Source organism: Mauremys mutica, chromosome 4 (genome assembly GCF_020497125.1).
Source record: "Mauremys mutica isolate MM-2020 ecotype Southern chromosome 4, ASM2049712v1, whole genome shotgun sequence".
Taxonomy (NCBI): Eukaryota; Metazoa; Chordata; order Testudines; family Geoemydidae; genus Mauremys; species Mauremys mutica.
The window spans coordinates 147,159,514-147,183,447 of record NC_059075.1 but is presented as its reverse complement, the minus strand read 5'-3'; the positions used below and the strand labels follow the sequence as shown (position 1 = coordinate 147,183,447).

The window sequence follows — 23,934 nt, the reverse complement described above, 5'->3', positions numbered from 1 at the left end:
CACTCATCCCCAGTTAGGATCCAAACCAGGTTGTAAGCTCCCCACAGGTCAAGTTTTGTGAACCTGGTCCAATCGTACACAGTCCAGTAGTTCCAGGATGAGTGGAAGGGGGTATTGATTCCTGATTGTTGCCTGATTAAGGGCCCAGTAATTCACACTCAGACACAAGGTTCCATCCTTCTTTTTGACAAAAAGAACCAGGAGAAGTAGATGGCTGGATGAAGCTCTTGGCCAGGTTCTCCTGGAGATAAGAACACAGGGCAGTCAACTCAGGTTCCACCATTGCGTAAATACAGCCAAATGGCACCTTGGCGGTCATAATCTCAGTGTGACGGTAGGGTGTCAGCATTCTTCTCAAAGATGTCATTGTACTCGCTGCACTTGGGGACACTGTCAAAGTCTACTATGGTCTCACCTTTCCCATGGCCAGGGCCTGGTGTGTAGTGTCTTGGTTCTGGGGTTTGTTAGGTGATGCATGGAGGCAGACTTGCTGGCAGAACTTGGAGCAGAAGCTAACCGGGCACTCACACTGAAGGATGTGCAGATCATGAGCTTCCAGCCACAAAATGCCTAGGATTATGGGGAAGTGTGGCAAGCGAATCATCCCAAGCAGAAGCATTTCCCAATGGTCCCAAATGACAACTTCCAGAGGAACTGTCTTCTGTGTTATTGGCCCCATTGACAGGAGTGAGCAATCTGTAGTGTCCACTAGGTTGGGGACCATTTTTTGTTGTACCAGAATAGCCAAGGCTTGGGCTGTATTGGCATCTGTGAAGTTGTCTGCTGCACCAGAATCCACCAGTGCCCACTGTGGGAGAATTCAGTAATGCTCCCGTGGAACATTTAGGCAGATCTGGACTTTGAGGCATGGGAAATGTTCACCGTGCCTTGGTGAGCCATGAGGCTGCAGCCTGTCGGACCCTTTGAGATGGGGCTTCCTGGGGTCTGTGTCCTCAGTGGGCCATGGGTGGTGAAGCTGCTTACAGCAGCTGTTGGGTGGCAGTGTGGCGGTGTTCCCTGCCTGGTAGCTCTGTGGGCCTGGGTTTGAATCCTGCTGGGCCTTGTGCCATTGGGGATGACAGTTGGCTGGAGCTATGACAGGAGCAGCAATGGAATGTTGGAGAGAGTAGGTTCCGTGGCAGTTGGGGATGACAGTTGTGAAAGGCGGAGCTATCCCAGGGGTGGGGCGGGGATTACAGAGAGTGACAGCTGAGCAGGGGTGGGAATGGGACACTGAGGCTGTGGCGAGGGCAGCTCCCTTGAGGGGTTGAATGGTGTGTGGTGGGAATGACAATTCTCTGCTCTAAGTTCCATTTTCTCCTCCCCTGTTCAGCCCCGACTTGCTGTGCATCTTAAGGGGTTACCTTTCCCCCACATAAAACCCTGTTCTTTCCCTGGCTGGGAACTTGATTAGGAGCTCAGGCCTGGGGTCTCATGGGGGAGAGAAACTCATTGCATTCGACTGGGGTGAAAAGTTCAGAGCAGGGGATTGGGTAGCATTTTGGGCATTTGATCTGGGACCGAGGAGTGCTGATTGTGCTTCAATGGGCCATTCATGCATTGGGTTTTGAGGGGATTGCTGGGTTGTTGTACGGAGTTGTGGATGACTCTAGCACTAGATCTCAGGCAAGGACGGTCATGACACTAGATTGGGAGTGACCTTGATCTTGAGCGACCCAGGGTGTAGGATTAGGTGTGCCTTTGGCCCTGGAGCTTGAGGTTTGGAGTACTGATTCAGCAAGCACTCTAGCATTGTATCGGAGGGGACCTGGGCCTTGGAGGATGGAGGCTTAAGCTCCAGGTTTAATGTAAAATGACTAGATACATTTGAGATACATTTAATAAAGTCTCACTGAGTGTTGGGGTGATGTTTGAGGTGTATTCATTGGCTTCAGGGCAGAATTTGGTTACAAGAGTGATGAATTTGACATTCCCTCATGCCCCTTTCTTATCCACAGTCTCAGCTCATTATCTATTAGTCCCCATTACAGCAAATTATACACACAGCTCAACGTGATGAGGGAGTAAAATCAGGAAAGCATTTTTCTGAGATCTTGGTCTCTCTTGTGGTGCTACCCTGACACCCAGTGGCTAGTTCAGGTAATGCAAAGTGCATTCCTTATTAAAATACAATAAATAAAATAAATGGTATGCACTCCTTCTACTGACTGGGAACAATAAAATGAAGCAACACTTGGGGGAGGGAGATAAATTGTTCTTGTTAACCTCTGATGTTAGGACAAGAAGCAATGGGCTTAAATCGAAGCAAGGGCGGTTTAGGTTGGATATTAGGAAGAACTTTCTACTTGTCAGGGTAGTTAGGCACAGGAATAAATTGCCTAGGGAAGTTGTGGAATCTCTGTCACTGGAGATTTTTAAAAGCAGGTTAGACAAACACCTGTCAAGGATGGTCTAGATGATACATAGTCCTGGCATGAGTGCAGGGGACGGGATTAGATGACCTCTTGAGGTCCTGCGATTCTAATGTAAACAGAGTCCGAATGAACTCTCTCCTGACAGCTAGCTGGGGTGGGGAAAGGCTTCAGGATCACGTGAATACACCCACTCTGCCTAGGTATACAGTAGACAGAGCTGTGTTGCCAAAGTGGTCAACTTTGGCTGGAGCTGGGTTACAAATCACCTAAGTACTGAACGCAGGGGTAGTGAAATGTTATCAGTGTAGTTATCTTTATCGTATGAGTAAAGGGGAGCAGAACTGTGCTTAGCCTGTCCTGACTGAGCGGGTCATCCTCAACTGAAATGAACTTGCTAAGCCAGGGGCTCGAATGCCAGACCCCTGTGAAGGTAAGAAAGGGTGGGGACAGAGGTCCCTGCCAGGAGACGTGGGCTCTATCTCATAGTCCCAGGCATGGTTTAACCTGCCCCTCCCAAAGATAGAGCCAATTAAGGCTTCATGAGTTTTTTGTTTTGTAAAGTGATCACTAGAGCTGATTTACTAGAGTAAATCACTTGTTGTGGGGCAGCATTTCTGCCCAGCCTGCTTCAGCAAGGCAGTTCTCCCACTAAGAGATACAGTCACTAGGAGCTGGGTGAAACCTCAAAAGACTGACCCGCAGAGGTCACAGCAGAGAAGTGGGAGCAGAAAGTGACAGACGGGTGGAGCGGCCAGCAAGGATGGCCGGTGGAACAGCAGCTGGTGGGGTGGCCAGTGGAGCAGCAAGCAGCTGGCAGGGCGGCCAGCGGAGGGAATGGCAGCTGTTGGGGCGGCCAGCCAGAACAAGTGAAGGTGGATGGACAGCGTCCCGATGCTACCAGAAAGGATCAGAAACTCATCCACTCCTGCTAAATCCCACAGGCTTGTCAGCAACACATGGTGCTGAATGGTATCAAAGGCTGAGATGAGCAAGGAGCAGCAAGAGTCAAAGCATGGTAGGACTTGCCCGGGGAGCATAATCTACCCACTGTGGGAGATCTAGTGATGTACAAGATTCCAGGTCAACACCATCCATTCCCAGCTCCTAAATGGAAGGGCCCCTATCTTGTCCTTGACCAATTAGGGCCCAGTCTGCTATTATTGGGTACAGAGAATGGAGGACAGGAGTGAGTTCACTGCATGAAAATAAAAAGGTACAAACAGAGGATTGGGAAAGAGGACGTGTAAATTTTGTTATGTGTGTATTACAGGTTAATTCAAAAAGGAGAAAAGGATGAAAATTCTCTGGCCCTGGATGGAACAATTACTAGTGCTAATCACAATTGTCACATTTACAAATTCTATTCAGATCCCACGATGTGAAGTGTCAAAGGGAGGAAACATGCAACCTGTGGTAATAAAGCTAATGAAGACTATGAGAATCTCCCCATAGAAAGATGTACCACTAATACACCAACAGGAATTTGGCAATGTCGGTATATGTTTATGAATTAGATGAGGGAATCCCAACCTGGTGGAGAATATCAAATTTATCAGGAAATATTGCATGGTACTCCCTGGGTGCTGCCATGATTAATGATAGTGGAAAATTCAGTTACCCAGCTATGTGGTTTGTTACAGAGGGTCCAAAGAATATAACCTTCTGGTCTCCTGGAGCAAATGAACCCTCTTGGGAAAATAGGGCCCCACATTTAGGGAGTGATAGAATCATAGAATATCAGGGTTGGAAGGGACCTCAGGAGGTCATCTAGTCCAACCCCCTGCTCAAAGCAAGACCAATCCCCAACTAAATCATCCCAGCCAGAGCTTTATCAAGGAGATCCCACCACCTCCCTAGGTAACCCATTCCAGTGCTTCACCACCCTCCTAGTGAAAAAGTTTTTTCTACTATCCAACCTAAACCTCCCCCACTGCAACTTAAGACCATTCCTCCTTGTTCTGATGTTACCATATGTAACCACAATGGTACTTCCATGGAAGATAATCCCCGAAGGTGTGATTGTTATGTACATATTACATTGGACCTAAAATTCCCTTTGGGATGCTGGGTATACAATGAGTTAACCATTTTACAGACTGTAACCCTACAGGTGATATGGATGCCAAGTTGGAAGAATCCAAATGTAAAGTGGCCACAGCCTGGAGCCGAGAATATTTGCAGACAAGCAAACGTATGGGAGCCATTGTGGGAGCGGGTGCTTTCACTCTATTACATGGGTGGTACACCCCAAGGAATGGTGAGTGGACCACAAAAAAAAGCCGCTGGAGCGCCCCCCTCCCCCCGCACCAGCTCACCTTGTCTCCACCTCCCCCCGTAGGAGAAGGTGCCCAGCTGGTGCAATCCCGTGGGCGGCCCTGGAGTGGGGGCAGCAGGCCCCAGCCCCCCAGTCCCGCTCGGGTCCCGCAGGGGAACGAACGAGGCTGCCGCTGCCTCCACCCCGGGGTGGGGTTTCCCCTACAGCCCGCCCTGCGGGGGTGCAATCCCATCACCCCGAGTGTGCCCGGGCCCAGCCCGTGCCCCGCTGCCCCGCAGAGCACCGCGGGTGGCCCCGGAGTGGGGGCAGCAGGCCCCAGCCCCCCCGTCCCACTCAGGTCCCGCAGGGGAACGAACGGGGCTGCCGCTGCCTCCACGTGGCAGGAAGTGAAGCCTCATCGGAGTCCCTGTGCGAGCAGCTGCTGCCTCCCACCCTCACCCATGGGTGCATACCAGGGAGCTGGTTCCCCAGGCCGGACCCGGGGCTGCCCCTGCAGGTACCGTCCCGCCCTCCTGCCTACGCTCGGGGCCAGGTCGGACTCACTCACCCCGTGTTCCCCTACGTCCCCCGGGCCTCCCTCCAGTGCTTGCACCACCATACAGCTGATCGGCGCAAGCCTGGGAGGGAGGAGGAATGCAGCATGCTTGGGGAAGAGGCAGGGATTTGGGGAGGGATCCAACAGGGCAGTGAGGGGGCAGGGCTGGGGGCAGGGCCAGGGGGGAATTTGGGGAGGGATCCAATGGGAGAAGGAGGAGGTGGAGTCAGGGCGGGGGGTGGGGGGTGCACAAGACCCTCCGGGCTCTGCCTGTGTGCGGGAGCGGAGGGCAAAATTGCTTGTTTGTTCAGTGTCCCGACAGAACATCGGTCAGGACGCAGGACAAACAAGCAAATTTCGTGACAGTCCCAATAAAATCGGGACTTCTGGTCACCCTACCAGGATGTTGGACCATACTGCAGTGGTCAGGACTCTCTGTGTTGCTGCGGATTATCATAGCAGCTGGTGTATTGTTAACTGTATTTGTGTTATGTTGCATATGGAAATGATCAAGGGGGGCACAACCCCCTAGAGAACAGCCACTAATTATAACCTATAAGTAATGTTGTAAGCCCTTGCCCCCAATGAACTAGACAACCCGGACCCAACCTTCTTGGGCCCACTATAGTGGGAAGTCTGGAACGCTGATTGGAATAGGTGTGGTACGCCAGTATGTGAGAAGGTGCAGGGCATGGTACTACAGAAGGGGCAGTGGGACAGATGGAATATCGACAACTTCCACCTTGATGCCTGGCCCTATCAGGATGTGTGCCACTATATGTCCTATGCTTTTCCAGGGATACCTGGGCAGGAGGATTTTAAAAGAAAAAAAAAGGTGGGGGGGATGGAGTATTAGAATACAGATATTCAGGCCTGTCTGTAAAGGCCTATACTTTAAGAATGTAGGTACATGTTTATCATTTAGCTAGTTATAGAGGTATAAAAGAATCAAAATCACTGTCTGCCTGTGTAAGGGCCTTCTCTCACCGTGACAGTCTGAGGCCCTGTGCTTAAGCTAAGGCCTTTGGCTAAGCTTTGGGAGCAGCCATAAGCTGGAAAGCGTATGGTCACGTCCTCACACATTTCAAACCAGTCATATTGAAATTAGGCAATCTATCACCTCCAGATAAAGGGAAGAGCTTAGAAGATGTAAAAGGAAATTTAGTTTGATAGTTTTCTGTTTGGCAAGAACTCACATATCAATCAACATAGTTGGGAAACCCTTATGTCTTTATAGATGTAGTTGTGAAATCCTCACTTCTGTATTGTTTTGTCGTTATAGTTCCCACTTTGCTATTGTTTATTTCCATGGTCTCTGTCTGGTTCTGTGATTGTTTCTGTCTGCTGTATCATTAATTTTGCTGGGTGTAAACTAATTAAGGTGGTGGGATATAATTGGTTAGCTAATCATGTTACAATATGTTAGGATTGGTTAGGTAAATTTCAGTAAAATGATTGGTTAAGGTATAGCTGAGAATATTACTATATAAATTAGGGGCAAACAGGAAGTTGGGATTCAAAAATAAGGAAAAAGGAACTTGGATTTAAGCTTGCTGGAAGTTCACCCCAATAAACATCAAATTGTTTGCACCTTTGGACTTCGGGTATTGTTGCTCTCTGTTCATGCGAGAAGGACCAGGGAAGTGGGAGGGTGAAGGAATAAGCCCTCTAACACCCCAGCCCCCTAATTATTTTCATTGCCCTCCACTGGACTATCTCCATTTTGTCCACATCCCTTCTGTACTGGCAGGACCAATACCGGACACAATATTCCAGGTGTGGCCACACCAGTGCCGAATAGAGGGGAATAATCACTTCCCTTGATCTGGCAATGCTCCTACTAATACAGCCCAATATGCCATTGGCCTTCTTGGCAACAAGGGCACACTATTGACTCATGGAGACCCTACTCCATTGAGAAAGCAAGCTGCTCCTGCTACAATATCTGCATGGCTTTGAAGAGCAGCCCTAAGTGGAGCATAATACAGCAATCTAACCTGGAAGTGACAAAGGCCTTGCATGGCTGTGGAAAAATTTTCATTCTTAGGAAAAGGCTGCATCTTTCAACAACATGAAGGTGGATTCACTGGTAGCTGATGTTACGGATCCCCTCCCACCTCCAGGGTGCCAGCTGATATACTTGGATACCACTGAGCCTGCCTGCTCCACCAGCCTGAGCTCCCTTACACTGTCCTGCTGAGCCAGGCCCGCAAGCCTCCTCCAGCACATACACCGGTAGGGCCACAACCAGCTGCAGAAAGACACAGACACTGAGATCAGCTCTGCATGGGAAAGCTCAGCTAGGGAATTGCCCAGCACTCAAGTGCACTCCCCCTCTAAAGTGTAAACCCAAAATTGTGGTGGTGTGTGCTGCACAGAGAACTATACAACATAAGCTCATGAAATTCACCCCCTCCCTCACTGTGGAGGAAGATCTGCACAGCTTTTTGCCCCCAGTTATGAATTCCACAAACTGGTTTTAGAGAAAACAAAAACAAGTTTATTAACCACAAAAGATAGATTTTAAGTGAATATAAAGGATAGCAAACAGATCAAAGCAGATTACCCAGCAAATGAAAAAATATGCCAGCTAAACTTAATACTAAAGAAACTGGTTATAACTGGGTTTCAGAGCGGTATCCATGTTAGTCTATATCAGCAAAAACAACGAGGAGTCCTTGTGGCACCTTAGAGACTAACAAATTTAAGTAATTTTCCCTCTGTTGATATTCACCCCTTCTTGTCAACTGTTGAGAATAAGCCACTTCCACCTTGATTGGATTGGCCTCATTAGCACTGACCCCCCACACTTGGTAAGGCAACTCCCATCTTTTCATGTGCTGTAATACATATACTGCCTACTGTATTTTTCACTCCATGCATCTGATGAAGTGGGTTCTAGCCCACAAAAGCTTATGCCCAAATAAGTTTGTTAGTCTCTAAGGTGCCACAAGGTCTCCTCATTGTTTTTGGTTATAATTAAAAATTTCTCACCCTAAATGTTGTTTTAGGCAGATTGCAGAGTATCTTGAAGGCAAGCTGCATTTGCTTGCAGCTTAAAACTCCAGGTATTTCTTTCACAGGCCAGACACCTTCTCGCCTGGGCTCAGTCCTTCTTCGCTCCTCCCCACCCCAGTCTTTGTTTCTTATATGTTTTCAGCAGTCATCCTGGGCAGGGATTCAGTGAATAATGAGCCCCAATCATCTCACTCCCAATCTTAAAAGTTAGGAATATTGACTATACAGCTGTAGTACAAAAGTGTTTGTATCTGGGGAATGCCCACCAGACTGAATCCTGCAGTGTCAAAGCAGCCATGAATCAAAGGAAGGTGGGAGATTAGCATCTTTAAAGACCTATTCTTCTCCTTAATGGTTCATTGATTTGTCCCCAGCTAACCAGCCAGACTGATTGCATTCTGTCTGGTGGGCATTCCCCAGATGCAAACACTTTTGTACACAGCTGTATAGTCAATATTCCTAACTTTAGCTATAAAAATGATACATGCATACAAACAGGATAATCATATTCAGTAAATCATAACCTTTCCAGTGATATCTCACAAGACCCATCTTGCGTAAAATACACCTTAAATATGCTAAAATAATGTTATAACAATATTTCTATGAAGAATATGGGGCGTAGTGTCACACCTGGGAATCCGAGGGCAGACTGGTGGCCAAAAAAAAGTTCTCTGAAATTGCAGACCTCTTTGGGGAGGTAACTGCTGATGGATGGAGCAGTGCGATCCTTGCCAGTTTCTCTAGTTGCTCCCCTTTGCTAACCAACATTTTCATCTTTCCCAAATGAGTGCCTCTTGACTTGTTTGTATCCAACATCTCAGTCAACTTTCTTGCAGAGCCTTATCTCAGCAAGGCACTGGGAAAGCAAGGAAACTGCATGGTCCAGATCTGACGGAAAGGAGACATAGAGAAGAGCGTACTGAAGCCACTGCACCCCAAACACCTCCATATCCTTGGGCAGTCTGGAGCAGGAAGGAGCCTTGCGGGGCCTCACCTGAGAGGGCTGGATGAAAAGCTGCCTGATGGTCCCAGAAAGCATCCAGTGCCTCATCCCTCCCTGCTAGATGTCACAGGCTTGTCAGCAACACTTCAGACTGAAATGTATCGAAGGCTGATGCTAGATCTATTATAATCTACATGGCCCCATGACCATTGTTCATCGGCAGAAGGAAATCGGCGATGGAGAATGCTGATGCTGCCTCTGCACCATGTGTAGGCTGGAAACTAGTTTGGTGCAGATTCCTTCAGCTTTCTGAATGCTGTTAAGCTGGAACTTCCGTCCCATGACCTATGCAGTGAACTTCCCCAGAAAGGGTAGGCTTGGGACAAAATGGTAACAGATAAAGATATTAACATTGTAGGGTGGTTTCTTGAGCAATTAACAATCCCCATCACTAATGGATCTTTGCTGGCTTTCAAGAGCCATGAGGGGTTTTTCACCCATTAACTCCCACCAGAATGGGTTCAGAGATAGTGTCTCTGTGTACAATTGCTCTCCTGGACGCAAGGTCAGCAGAGTGCCCTGATCAAGTGGAAGAAAGCACCCGGATCACCTTTGTGGTAGATCTGTAAGACTCTGCCTGGGCCAGTCCTCCCTGCTTTCCCTTCTCAGTGATTTGAGTTCATCATGCTTTAGTTGAAACACATGACCCACGCCAAAAGTCCCCGGCCTCTAAAGAGAGGAAGTGCGGCTGAAGAGAGGAACTGAAAGTTCCTCTCGCTCATTGCCTCGCTCATTTCCCCTGTGATCCTGCCACCCGACACGTCTTGGCTCTCCTCCTTGGCGCAAAGGGGAGACAGGGCTCTGTGCAATGGATGACTTGGGTAAGTGCACCCCCCTTCCAGTGGAAGAGCAAGGAGTGGAGTCTTGAGTTAGGCCCCCAAATTGGGTTTGATGCTGACACCACAGCATCCAGGCTACCAGGAGGGCATGAGGATTTCTGTCTTTCATCTTCTCTTCTACTCTTTGTTCCTCCCCTGAATTGCAAATTTAGAAGACGAAACAGAAGGGGCTGTGACTCTAATATACCCTTTGCAGCATGACCCCTCTCTTCCCAGTTAAAGCGGTGCCTGGAGGATGGTTACAATGAAGTTGTGTGCTACTAAGGGCATTGGAGAGGAAAACAGACTGCATCAGCATCGAGAACTAACAGTTGCTACTGTGTTTCAGGAAATGCAGAGTTAGCAAAGGCTAATTGGTGATGGAGGTGTGATATCAAAGGCTGGGTGATGACTGAGAGGGAGATGTCTGGTAATGATGTATCAAGAGGACGTGATAATGAGATAGATAGAGAGACCAGTGTGTAGGGTTGCTAACCTCAACAAGGGACAGTCATCACACAGATGGAAAGAAAATGGCGGGAGGTGATGATTAAGAGGTTCTGTTGGGTGGGGTTTCTCCCCCCCCCCCGACTTATAATGGAAGAACAAGGGGACAGTGAGTGAAATTTAAAAGGTGGCAAGTTCAAAATGGTTAAAAGATAATCTTTCCCCATGCAGACTGTGGAACTCCTTGCCACAAGATGTAAGAAAGGCCAAGAACTTAGCAGGAGTCAAAAAGGGATTGGACACAGATCGATAACTGGATGTTCTGCTTATAATGGTGCTTGCATACATTTTTGGAAGAGATATTCAACCTCATGCTTCAGTATTTAGGCCAGCCTCTAACCACTAGGAATTAAGAAGTTTCTTGCACCTTCCTGTTAAGTGCCTGGTGCTGGCCACTGTCGGTGAGAGGGTACTGGCCTAGATGGTTGTCCAGTCTGATCCAGCCTGGCAGTAGCAATGTTTCAGAAGTGGCTGCTCAGCACACAGGGCCTGTTTCCAGATTAGGAAGATCAGTCTTACTGGCTTTGCACAACCCAGCAGTCTGATGGTTTTACTATCTCTCTGGGTCCTTATTTGACTCCCATTACTGTAGTATTTGAGCACCTCACGGATATGTGATTTATCTTCAAAACACCCCTGGTAGGTAGGGGAGTATTATTACAAGGGGACACTGAGTGAAATTAGAAGTTGGTGAGATCAAAATTGATAAAAGGAAATACTTTCCCGCACAGTGCCTAAATAGACTGTGGAACTCCTTTGCCATAAGATGAAACAGACAGAAAGCTGAGGCACCTTCATGTCTCTTCTTAAATCTCCTGCCACGATGCCTAAGAAACAATTGACACACAGCTTGTGTGCTGTGACTGCTGCTTATTACACTGCAATAATAATACCAAGCTCGTCTATATCAGTTCTCATCAGTAGATCTCAAAATGATTTATGATGGCAAGCAGTATAATTTCCCCCATTTTAAAGATGGGGAAAGTGAGGGGAAGTGACTTACCAAAGGTCATCCAGTGGGCCAGTGGCAGAAGATCCTGGGTCTCCAGGGTTAGCACATGCTCCACCTATTGGCTATATCCACTAGATGTCTTGACTGAAAGCATCATGAGTCTTTTCATGATCTGAGTGTTCAGCATCTAGCACAAAGGGTCCCTGATTGGGGCTTCTAGCTGTATGCCCAATATAAAGAAGAGTGACAGGAAGGTGAGGTGACTTCCCTAAGGTCACACCGGATGGTGGTAGCGCTGGGAATCAAGCCCACGTGTCCTGAACTACAAGCTGGTACCTTAGCCACAAGACTGGCTGTCTTGTTATTGCAGTAGCACTGAGAAACCACAGGCTTGAAAAGGAGGGCCCGTTGTGCTAGCCCTGGTATAAACAAAGCATTGGTCCCTGCTCCAAAGATCTTACCAGCTAAGGAGAAGAAGGACACATGCTACCTCTTTGGCCCAAACGTTTAACCAATGTTCCAGGCCTTGCTGACTTGTTTCTGTTAGGATGAGAAATCAGAGCTATGAGTCAGATCTGTTGTTTGGTGCAATCCTGTTCATTTACACAGAATGGACACAAAGTCCCATTTCCCTGCACACTATAGAAAAACAACAATGAGAGATTGTTTTCTTGCTCAGAAATCCAAGTCTACATTTCCAGAGAGTACTCCAAACAAGCACTGTCTTTTTGTCTTCCTCCCAGGGCTATGTTCATGGCGGCTTCGCTTGATTATTGCTTCTCTTCTCTCACTCACACACACAGCGTGCCAAACAATTCCCTGGTCCTTTTGTTTTCAGTCAGTCCCAGGGAAACCATTTTCTTTCTCCCTGACTTAGTTCTGGCTCAAGCCTTTTCCTGCAGCCTTGGATGGTGGCTTCTACTGTTTCCCACTATCACTACATAGACAACTTAATTGCTCCTTCCATCTAGCCTGAATGAAGGATGATGAACACAGCCATCAGCCTCAACCTGGTCTATGATTTATGGCTGCCATTGACACCCTCTTGCATAACATACACATAGGATGGGGGAAAGAGAGGCAGTGGAACACATGCAATTTGTTGTGTACATTTTGATAGTGAGGTCATTTAGCTGACTGTCTACATCAATACATCAGTAATATCTACTTTCTCAGGTTGCCCCTCGACCTAGGCATTTTAGGCTGGGATTTCCAAAGGACCCTTAGGGTTTCAGGTGCCAGACTCACATTCACTTTCAATGGCAGTTGGGTGCCGAACATCCTTAGGCTCTCTGGCAAACAACAAGCTAAATGTTGGGTGATTCTTATGGGTGTTGTGGCAGACAGAGCATCAGAAGAGAGATATAAGAATGATTCAAGGTCTGGAAAACCTTAATGAAAGACTTAAGAAGCTCAATCAAATTAGCTTATCCAAGAGAAGGTTAAGAGGAGACATGACTAAATTCCCTGTAAGCCATGTGGCCGTGCAGCAACCTATTTAGCGCCACCCACCCGGGGACTCCCCTGACCCCCACTTAGCCCAGCCCTGGACCTGCCACGGTCAGAGTGGCCCAGCCCGAGGCACGGCCGGGGTGGTGCGGCCTGACCCTGGAGTGGCCCAGACCCAGGTGCAGCTGGAGCAGGCCGGCCATGTCTGGGGCTGGGCTGCTCCGGCCCCAGCAGGTCCAGGCCACAGGTTGAGTTGGGGCCGGGAGAGGGGCACCCCTCCTGCAGCAGGTTGGGGCCCACGTGCTGGTGCAGGGAGAGAGCGCTGTGGGAAGTGTTATGTGTCCGGTGTGGAGGGCACCGTTTATATTGTTTGTCTCTAACTGTTTTTTTTGTTCAGATGCTTTGCTGGCAGAACTGGAACAAAGCTCTAAGGAGCCCAAAGGGGGCTATTGCCTTCTGACACACAGCTCCAGTGAGCAGAGACCAGCCGCAGCAGTGCCCCAGACCGGCGCTGTCCAGAACGAGAAGCTAGTCGCCTCAGGGACCCGTAAGGTATTCCCATCAGTGCCTACAAGGGCTGCCGACACACAAGGTACCCGGCAGAAATCCATCCTCTACAACAGGAAGGCTGAGATCCTGCAGAACTCAGCACATGAAGGTTGTCCCACGCAGACAGTTGCATCTGTGCCCTAGAGATGTTACGGGCCCATCCAGCCCCTCCTGCCTATCATTTAGGAGAATGCCCAGAGTGGAGGAAAAACAACAAGGAGTCTGGTGGCACCTTAAAGATGATCAGTTAACCACTAATTCTCCTTAATTAGCCATGTTCACAGTGAGGCAGGATCTGGAAATACAGTATAACTGGACTGGGTGTAGGGAAAGGGGCTGCTTCCTTTGTGTATCCCTTGCTCTTTGTGTTTCCAGGTACAGTCTGCATTTACTCGGCTCCCGGAATCAGAGGACAAAAATGTCTACAGGTAAATGCTGTATCAGGGAGGGAAAGCTGTTTTATTGATCCTTCCAGTACACCCATCTGTATCTCCTCAGCACTGCTTCCTACAAACACCTGCTCCCCCATGAGGCTTAATGAAAAATTAACCCTACCCTGATCCCCAGCCATGGCCGGACAGAGACGGTTTGAGGTGGCACTGCCCATACCAGCCCTTCTCTGGTGGCCTCGTCAGTTTCTGCAGGTTCTAAGCATGGGTCAAAAAGAAGTTTCCAACCCTTCTGGCTGTGCCCATCTCAGTCTGAACAGGACCCAGTTCAGGGCTGAGTCTGCAGGCAGGCGGGGACATCGAATGAGGCCTAAACATGGCAGAACTGCCAGTGTGGAGGAGGGGTTTGGTGGCATGGTGGTGCAGAGGAGTTACCAGTGGATCTGCCATTATACAAATCAACAGGCTTAACACTCCCTACAGAAGGTGGAGAGAATCCACCACCTCTGCTTACAACCAGTGGACTGGTAATAGTGACCACAGTGCAGCAAAACTGAACCAAGCTACCAGTTGGTACCTGTGTGCCCAAGCCTCCTCGGCTCCCTGTGCTGCCCGATGTGAAGTGTGGCACAGGATGGGCTAGGAGGGAGCTGTACTAGTGGGTTAATTATTTATTTGTATTGGGGTAGCAGAGGCTTCAGTCAAGATCACCCCATTGTCCTAACTGCTGTACACTTGGCAAAAAGGCCTCTAGCCTGAAGGCCTTACAATCTTTGATTAAAATAGCTGAATTGGGAGCTTAATAATGATTTAAATATCACAGTGTTCTTTAAGTCATTGCTGACCATTGTACAAGAAATATCCAGTTACTGGAAGGCTGTGGGTGGTACTTGGGGGGTGAGAGGGGTTTGGTTAAGGGGGTGGTGGCTGGAGAGTTTGTAGGCCAGGTTGGGTAAGGGGATGGTCTCTGGATTGGTAAGGGGGTGGTACCTGGGTGTGTGGGAGTGACGTGGCTAAGGGGGTGGTACCTGGGTGTGTGGGAGTGACGTGGCAAAGGGGATGGTACAGGAGTGGCTTGGCTAAGGGGATGGTATCTGGGTGTGTGGGAGTGACATGGCTAAGGAGATGGTATCTGGGTGTGTGGGAATGACATGGCTAAGGGGATGGTATCTGGGTGTGTGGGTGTGCCTTGGTTAATGGAGGAGCAGCTAGGTGTGTGGGAGTGGCTTGGCTAAGGGGATGGTACATGGGTGTGTGGGAGTGATGTGGCAAAGGAGATGGTACATGGGTGTGTGGGAGTGATGTGGCTAAGGGGGTGGTATCTAGGTGTGTGGGCATGAGTTGGCTAAGGGGGTGGTACCCCCACCTCTCCACTGACCCTCTCCCCAGTTACTAATCCTTTCCTCTTCTTCCACCTCCACTAGTTTCTTTTTATACTCCTCCCCCTCCAAACACCCAGAACTGACTCCACCCCTCCCTCCCTGCCACTAGTTCAGTGGGCCATTGCTCGCTGACTGGGTATTGAGGGAAAACTTCCCTAAACTCCACAGCTCCCTCCCCAGACACATCCCCACCTGTCCTGCCCGCCACTTACAAGTCCCTGAATGTATTTAGTGCCTGTCTACATGGGAACACTCAGGAAAGCTCATCTAAATGACCCTTAAATGGGGTTAGTTAAACCTCATTAAACCCCTGTGTGGATGTTCTCGTTCAGAATTAAAGTGCCCTTAATTCAGTTTATCTTAATTCTGTTCCTGAACAGGAACACCCGGCATCTGCTCTGGGGGTCAGATGATCACTGACGATGGGGAGATGCATTTGTTTCCCTTCTCTAGGGGTGTCCCTCACACCCTGCTCTACTTCCATGCTCACTGGGGTGGGCACCGTGCTTCCAGTGAACACTTTGGTGTTCCTGTGGTCTGGTGGTGGCAGGGAAGATCTGGCTGCTGGGAGCTGGGTAAAGGGGGCTCCTGGTGGGGATGAAGCCATGACCTACTCTCTTTGACGCGGCTCATGGATGTCTCTCTTCCACCCGCAGTGAGGTTCCAACTCCGCAGCTGTCGCTTCCTTCCCCTCCTCCCCCGACAGCTGCTCAGCAGCTGGACGACCTCTTATCTCATTTGGGCCAGATGCAGTCCAAGGTGAGTCCTGGCCACGCAACCCCCTCCTCCAAAAGAACCGGGGGCACCACTTCGCAAAGCTTCAGTTGAGATGCAGGCCCTGGGCTCTTCCTTTGGAATGGCCCCTGCCCAGGGCTGGATTAACCTTTTGTGGGCCCAGCACTGCTGGGCCCTGGCCCCACCCTCCCACTCTGCCCTGAGACCACACCCCTGCTCAAGCCTCATCCCCTGAGGCCCCGACCACCACTTGCATGGGGTGGGTGGGGGTTCAGAGGAGCGAGTGGTGGGTGGGTCTTGTGCAGGGGAAGAGACCAAGTGGGGTCGGGGCCTCAGGACAGCACGCAGGTGGAGTGGGGGAGCAGGGCCATGGTCTGGGCGCCGGGACCCCTTCTGAGTGTGGGCCCGGCACCATGGTGCCATTGGCAACCTGGTACTGCCCTGTCCCACGTTCCAGCTGGCAATGGCAAAGCCTGGCGCTGGTGGGTCCCATGTGCAGTAGAAACAGCTCCCTAGGTGAGAGGAAAAGGGGGGAGCTGTAGGGCACAGCCCCTGGCGGGAACATGAAGCTGAACATTCTCACAGCCTCGTCTCCTCCTTTGTGGCAGATCTCAGCGGTGGGTTCTGCTGCGGAGCCGGAACGTGCCAAGGGGCCGTCAGCAGTGGGGCCAAGTCCCGGCAGCACCCTTGAGAGCATGCTGGGGGGCCTGACGCAAGAGCTGCAGGACCTCGGCATCTCTGCCGTGCCTAAGGGCGACTGCGCTTCCTGCCGCAAACCCATCGCTGGAAAGGTGAGAGGGGATGGCATGGGCCGTGCGGCTGTCAGTCTCTCTGCATGTCCCTCTGTCTCACCAGGGTTGGATCCTTCCACTCTTGATTGCTCAGAGCTTGGTCGGACAGTGTATTTCCCCCAGTCCCTCCTTTAGGGGAGGGGATCTCTTTCCCCCCAAAATGTCCTACAACACCTGAGTCTCCTGCTCTCAAAGCTACCACCTCTAGGACCATGGGAGGGTCCCTATTCCTATCATGGCTTCCCCAGACTGCTGGGTCCCCCGTGTACCAATGGGCTCCGTGGCTGAGATTCTCTGGGCAAAGACTTCCTGGGTTTTGTCCTGTCTCTAGATGATCACTGCTCTGGGGAAGACGTGGCATCCCGAGCACTTCACCTGCACCCAGTGCGGACAGGAGATCGGCTCCAGCACTTTCTATGAGCGAGGCGGGCTGGCGTACTGCCAGGAGGATTATCACCAGCTCTTCTCCCCCCGCTGTGCCTACTGTGCCGCGCCCATCCTGGCGGTAAATGGAGCTGGCTCTGCCCTCCTGGTTCTAACTCCAGCCAGGGGAGGTTCCTGGTTGGATTAGCCCCTCTCCCCTTGTAGTTCTCTGCCCATAGTGCACGCCCCAGTCACCTCATTCTCTTTGCAGAAAGTCCTGACGGCCATGGACAAGACTTGGCACCCGGAGCACTTCTTCTGTGCTCACTGTGGGAAGGTGTTCAGCAATGACGGTGCGTCCCTTGCTCTTCTCCTGCCCTACGTAGAAAGTTGGGATTCCGCGGGGATCTAGGCCTCTCTCTTGATGCACAGTCCCGCTGCTATTCCAGCCCTGGCCTCCCCCCGAAAGCTTTGCTTATGACTTTAATCCTGACCCGCAGGCCCCTGTTATCCCCGCCCCTGCTCTGCCCATGCCCCTCAATCCCGACTGCAACCGCCTGCTATCTTAGCTCTGGCCTTCCTCCTACACTTCTGCCAGTTCCCCATATTCCTTACTTGGGTTCCCCACCCTCCCGCCTCCAGCTATTCCTACCCTGGGCCTCTGGTCGTGAGTTGTGATTCTGTCAGGTGCACAGATCAGGGACAGTTCTGGAAGGGAGCAGTCGTTTCGCTGGGCACTCGCTGCTAAAGTGCTTAGTCATATGAGTAGATTCCCTCCCTCTGAGGCCCTACGGGATGCAGGCTTTGGGGCCAGAGCTCCGGCCATTAGCACCAGTGTGGAGTGCTGGTTACCATTCCCCATAGGTGTCACACAGACAGCGTTTAACTGTGTCATGGTGGCACAGCGGAACCTGTAACAACCCCGGTGACCACTTGCTCACAGCCCAGCCAGTGGCACGAAATCCCCACAGCAGCAGCTGTTGTCCATCCATGCATTTTGCCATCAGTTCCCCTTTAAGGCCCCATCTCCCTCCCCCCCTGCAGTGTGCGTGTGTGTTAATTGCTTGCTTGCTGTGCCACCCGTGCTAGGTGCTCCTTAATTTCCCCACGTGGCCAGAGCAAAAACACTCCGTTCCTGCCAAGGGATTGGTTTTCTAGGCAGGCACTCGGCGGCTGTGTTCCTGCCAGCCCTGCTCAGTAATTGGCACCTGAGAGAGAGCCGGTGCCGAGGGCCTCGCTCATTCCCACGCTGCTAATTACAGCAGTGTTGTGGAAAGTTTAACTGATGAGTTCAGGCCCCAGCTCCTCTTGGGGCCGGTTCTTTCTTTGTCCCCTCCTGCATCCTTTCTTTGTTCTCCAGGGGGCCTCTCTCCCCACAGCAGTGACTTCTTGTTAGTGCTAAGTTTGAGGAGTTTGGCTAGCGATAGGCTGCTTATTCACCGGAGCAGGGACTGTGCACTGTATTGTACAATGGGGCCATGATCCTAACCTCTTCCATGATCCCAATACCATTCTTGGCACAGTGATCTTGCCTTATCGCAGCTCAATTCCTACAGGTGGCAGCCAGTTCTGCCTGCACCCGTCTCTTGTAGCACACTCCGTTGTCATGAAATTGTCTAACTCAGCTCATGGGCTGGTGGGTTGGATTTGAATTCCTGCATTTAGGGATGTCTGGCTTGTTCTAGGAATCCACCTTCTGCCTTTACTATTATTCATTATTATGGTAACACCTAGAGACTCCAGCTGAGATCAGGGCCCCATCATGCCAGGCGCTGCCCAGACACACAAGGAGAGACAGGCCCTGCCCCAGGTATCAGGGCCCCATTGTGCTGGGCACTGCACGGACATGGTGAGAGAAAGTCCTGGCCCTAAAAAGCTTCTTGGCTAAGTAGACAAGATGAAGGTTGGGAGAATGGAAGGATCGCTATCTTCATTTTATAGAAGGGGAACTCAGGGCCAGAGAGAAGTGGCTTGTCAAGGTCACACAGGGAGTCTGTGACAGAGCTGGGCACTGGATCCAAATCTGAGGGTCCAGTGCAAGGCCCAGTGTAAGCACAAACCCAGCCTTTCTCTGCAAGGCAGGGCAATTATCTGAGAGAGTTCTCAGCAGTGACTGGGAAAGTCATGAAGCAACATCCAGTGGTCTCAGATTTTTAAAGAACAGGAGGACTTGTGGCACCTTAGAGACTAACACATTTATTTCAGCATGAGCTTTTGAGGGCTACAGCTCACTTCTTCGGATGCATAGAATGGAACACACAGACAGGAGATGTTTATACATACAGAGAACATGAAAAGGTGGAAGTATGCATACCAACAGGAAGAGTCTAATCAATTGAGATGAGCTATCATCATCAGGAGAAAAAAAACTTTTGAAGTGATAATTAAGATGACCCATAGAAGGTGTGAGGAGAACTTAACATAGGGAAATAGATTCAATATTGTAATGACCCAACCATTCCCAGTCTCTGTTTAGGCCTGAGTTAATTGTGTCTAATTTGCATATTAATTCAAGTTCAGCAGTCTCTCTTTGGAGTCTGTTTTTGAAGTTTTTTTGTTGCAAAATTGCCACCTTCAAGTCTGTCACTGAGTGGTTAGAGAGGCTGAAGTGTTCTCCCACTGGTTTTTGAATGTTATGATTCCTGATGTCAGATTTGTGTCCATTTATTCTTTTGCGTAGAGACTGTCCGGTTTGGCCAATGTACATGGCAGAGGGGCATTGCTGGCACATGATGGCATATATCACGTTTTTAAAGGTATTTCAGGAATTGTTGTGCTCAGCGTTCATAGAATCATAGAAGAGTACGGTTGGAAGAGACGTCCGGAGGTCATCTAATCCAACCCCCTGCTCAAAGCAGGACCAATCTCCAACTAAATCATCCCAGCCAGGGCTTTGTCAAGCCGGGCCTTAAATACCTATAAGGAAGGAGATTCCACCACCTCCCTAGGTAACCCATTCCAGTGCTTCACCACCCTCCTAGTGAAATAGTGTTTCCTAATATCCAACCTAGACCTCCCTCACTGCAACTTGAGACCATTGCTCCTTGTTCTGTCATCTGCCACCACTGAGAACAGCCGAGTTCCATCCCCTTTGGAATTCCCCTTCAGATAGTTGGAGGATGCTATCAAATCCCCCCTCACTCTTCTCTTCTGCAGACTAAATAAGCCCAGTTCCCTCAGCCTCTCCTTGTAAGTCATGTGCCCCAGCCCCCTGATCATTTTCGCTGCCCTCTGCTGGACTCTCTCCAATATGTCCACATCCTTTCTGTAGTGGGGGGCCCAAAACTGGATGCAATACTCCAGGTGTGGCCTCACCAGTGCCGAATAGAGGGGAAAAATCACTTCCCTCGACCTGCTGGCAGTGCTCCTACTAATGTAGCCCAATATGCCATTAGCCTTCTTGACAACAAGGGCACACTGTTGACTCATATCCAGCTTCTCATCCACTGTAACCCCTAGGTCCTTTTCTGCAGAATTGCTGCTTAGCCAGTTGGTCCTCAGCCTGTAGTGGTGCATGGGATTCTTCCATCCTAAGTGCAGGACTCTGCACTTGTCCTTGTTGAATCTCATCAGATTTCTTTTGGCCCAATCCTCCAATTTGTCTTGGTCATTTTGGACCCTATCCCTACCTTCCAGTGTATCTACCTCTCTCCCCAGCTTAGTGTCATCTGTGAACTTGCTGAGGTTGCAATTTATCCCATCATCCAGATCATTAATAAAGATGTTGAACAAAATTGGCCCCAGGACCAACCCCTGGGGCACTTCGCTTGATACTGGCTGCCAACTAGACATTGAGCCATTGGTCACTACCCGTTGAGCCTGACAATCTAGCCAGCTTTCTATCCACCTTATAGTCCATTCATCCAATCCCTACTTTTTTAACTTGGTGGCAAGAATACTGTGGGAGACCATAACAAAAGCTTTGCTAAAGTCAAGATATATCCCGTCCACTGCTTCCCCATATCCACAGAGCCAATTATCTCATCATAGAAGGCAATCAGGTTGGTCAGGCATGACTTGCCCTTGGTGAATCCATGTTGACTGTTCCTGATCACCTTCCTCTCCTCCAAGTGCTTCAAAATGGTTTCCTTGAGGACCTGCTCCATGATTTTTCCAGGGGCTGAGGTGAGGCTGACCAGTCTGTAGTTCCCCAGGTTCTCCTCCTTCCCTTTTTTAAAGATGGGCACAATATTTGCCTTTTTCCAATTGTCTGGGACCTCCCCCAATCACCATATGTTTTCAAAGATAATGGCCAATGGCTCTGGAGTTACATCAACCAATTCTCTCAGCACCCTCGGACACATTAGATCTGGACCCATGGACTTGTGCATGTCCAGCTTTTCTAAATAGTCCTTAACCTGTTCTCTCACTGCTGAGGGCTGCTCACCTCCTCCCCAGACTGTGTTGCCCAGTGCAGCAGTGTGGGAGCTGTCCTTGTCTGTGAAGACTGAGGCAAAAAAAGCATTGAGTACTTCAGCTTTTTCCACATCATCGGTCATAGGTCGCCTCCCCCATTCAGTAAGGGTCCCACCCTTTCCCTGACCTTCTTCTTGTTGCTATCATACCTGTAGAAACCCTTCTTGTTACTCTTAACAACCCTTGCTAGCTGCAACTCCAGTTGTGTTTTGCCCTTCCTGATTACACCCCTGCATGCTCTAGCAATATTTTTGTACTCCTCCCTAGTCATCTGTCCAAGTTTCCACTTCTTGTAAGCTTCCTTTTTGTGCTTAAACTCACCGAAGATTTAACTGTTAAGCCAAGCTGGTCGCTACCATATTTGCTATTCTTTCTGCACATCTGGATGGTTTGTTCCTGCACCTTCAATAAGTCTTCTTTAAAATACAGCCAGGACTCTTTTCCCCCTCAAATTAGCTCCATAGCGTTGCAATGCCTGACTGAGTTAAGAGCTAAAATCTCATTTTCAAAAGGGATTTAGGCACTTTCTGCCACTTAGGCTCCTAAATCAGTTAGTCATCAGAACACTAAGGACAGCAATGTCTAAATGCCTTTGAAAATCTGGGCCATAGGGACTAGTGAGAATCTCTCCCTGTAATTCCCGAGTTTGGCAACGGGGAGCAAATGAGAAGGAACGCAGGAGTGTGGCATGAGAAATTTGCATCTTAAAGAGGAATATCCCTGCGCAGTGTTTGTTGCCCAAGCCCAGCATGAATCGGAGTGGGCAGTGTAACTCAGGTACATTCTCTGGCTCCTTGGGGTAGGTTTGGAGCTTGGCAGGAGGAGTCCCTCTCTGTGTCCTCCCAAGGGATTCCGGTGCACTTCATGGATGTCTTCTCCCTGCTCGCCTCCGCAGGTTTCCACGAGAAGAACGGGAAGCCGTACTGCCAGAAGGACTTCCTGGCCATGTTCTCTCCTAAATGCAGAGCCTGTGAGCGGCCGGTGATGGACAACTACCTGTCCGCCCTCCAGGGCGTCTGGCACCCCGAGTGCTTTGTGTGTGGGGTGAGTGTGCGGAGTCCCACACAGGGGGCTGCAGGGACACCTGGGCTTTCATCTTCAGGAAGGTGATGCAGGGCATGGCCAGGTGAGGGTCAGGAGGTTCTTCCCTACGGAGCACTAAGAACCTCTATAGCCGCTGAGTGTGAGCCCAGCTCCCTTATGGGGGATGGCTGCATGAAGCACCAGGGTAGAGGGGCCAAGGGCTAGATGGGTGAGGGGACTAGGTCCCATATGGGGGCTGGATGGGCAAGGGAGCAGGGCCCATATAGGGGCCAGATGGGTGAGGGGGCAGAACACCATATGCAGGTTGGCGAGGTGCTTAGTTAGGGATGAGGTCTCAATGCTCCCTCATCCTCCCTCAGGACTGTTTCAGCAGCTTCACCACTGGCTCCTTCTTCGAGATAGACGGCCGCCCCTACTGCGAGCTTCACTTCCACGAGCGCCAGGGCTCGTTGTGCCATGGCTGTGGGAAGCCCATCACCGGGCGCTGCATCAGCGCCATGGGGCGCCGGTTCCACCCCGAGCACTTCATCTGTGCCTTCTGTCTGGGCCAGCTGCAGAAGGGCACCTTCCGGGACCACGGCGACAAAGCCTACTGCCAGGCCTGCTACGGCAAGCTCTTCGTGTGACTCCGGCGCTGGCCCGAGGGGAGGGGGCTACGTACCGAACCTGGCTCTGTGGGACAGCCCCCTCCGGCATCCTCAGCCAGGGGCTGAGATACAGGGAGAGGGTCCACAGACCAGAATCAACAAAGAACAGCCTCCTTCAACGAGCCCGAACCACTGATTGTTTGAATCAATAGCGCTCCATTGATGTCCTTGCTGGTAAATATTAGCTGAAGGTCTGGCCCAATATGTTTGGAAAGTCGGGGGTTCCCTCCCCAGCGACAGCCACTGTGGTCTCCTTCCCCTTGATCATCCCTTCCTGGACGTTCTGCTCCTTCAGACTGTGCTCTGCTTCTCTCCCCTCCAATGCACAACTTCACCTGCTCCTCTGTTCTCACCTTTGAGCTATACTCCTGGTATATGTAACCGGATGAGGGCACTGCCTGGAAATAAACATCTTGGCATTCTCTGCAGCTGATTCTGCGTATAGGTTTGGACAGGGATGTGGGTGGAGGGGAAGGATTGATTCTGAGACTTCCAAAACTGCATCCCTGGAGTTCACCTCAGAGGGGAACAATAAGGATAAAGAACAAACGCAGTGGGGTCAAGAGGTGGGATAGAACGTTTCGGTTTTGGGAGAGCAGGTTAACATAGAACAAGCTCATTGCTCCAGGGAAAGATCTGGATCCCTCCGGCAGCTGATATGTTCCTTTGATTAGCAGAATCCT

The 23,934-nt window shown here is 50.2% G+C and overlaps 1 protein-coding gene across 2 annotated transcripts; it reads left to right on the top strand.

Moving 5' to 3' along the window:
* The first annotated feature begins 4,483 nt into the window (after positions 1-4,483).
* On the top strand, positions 4,484-23,679 carry LPXN (leupaxin). Of its 2 annotated transcripts, XM_045012719.1 has the most exons (10): positions 4,484-4,632; positions 9,043-9,307; positions 13,333-13,487; positions 13,860-13,912; positions 15,912-16,014; positions 16,599-16,781; positions 17,113-17,286; positions 17,416-17,497; positions 22,456-22,604; positions 22,964-23,679. In XM_045012719.1, exons 2-10 carry the CDS (start codon positions 9,271-9,273, stop codon positions 23,228-23,230), a joined length of 1,203 nt encoding a protein of 400 aa, XP_044868654.1. In that variant the 5' UTR covers positions 4,484-4,632; positions 9,043-9,270; the 3' UTR covers positions 23,231-23,679. The 2 variants fall into 2 exon arrangements, with proteins under 2 accessions (XP_044868654.1, XP_044868655.1); XM_045012720.1 differs by lacking the exons at positions 4,484-4,632; positions 9,043-9,307 and adding an exon at positions 9,942-10,030.
* The last annotated feature ends 255 nt before the right edge of the window (positions 23,680-23,934 follow it).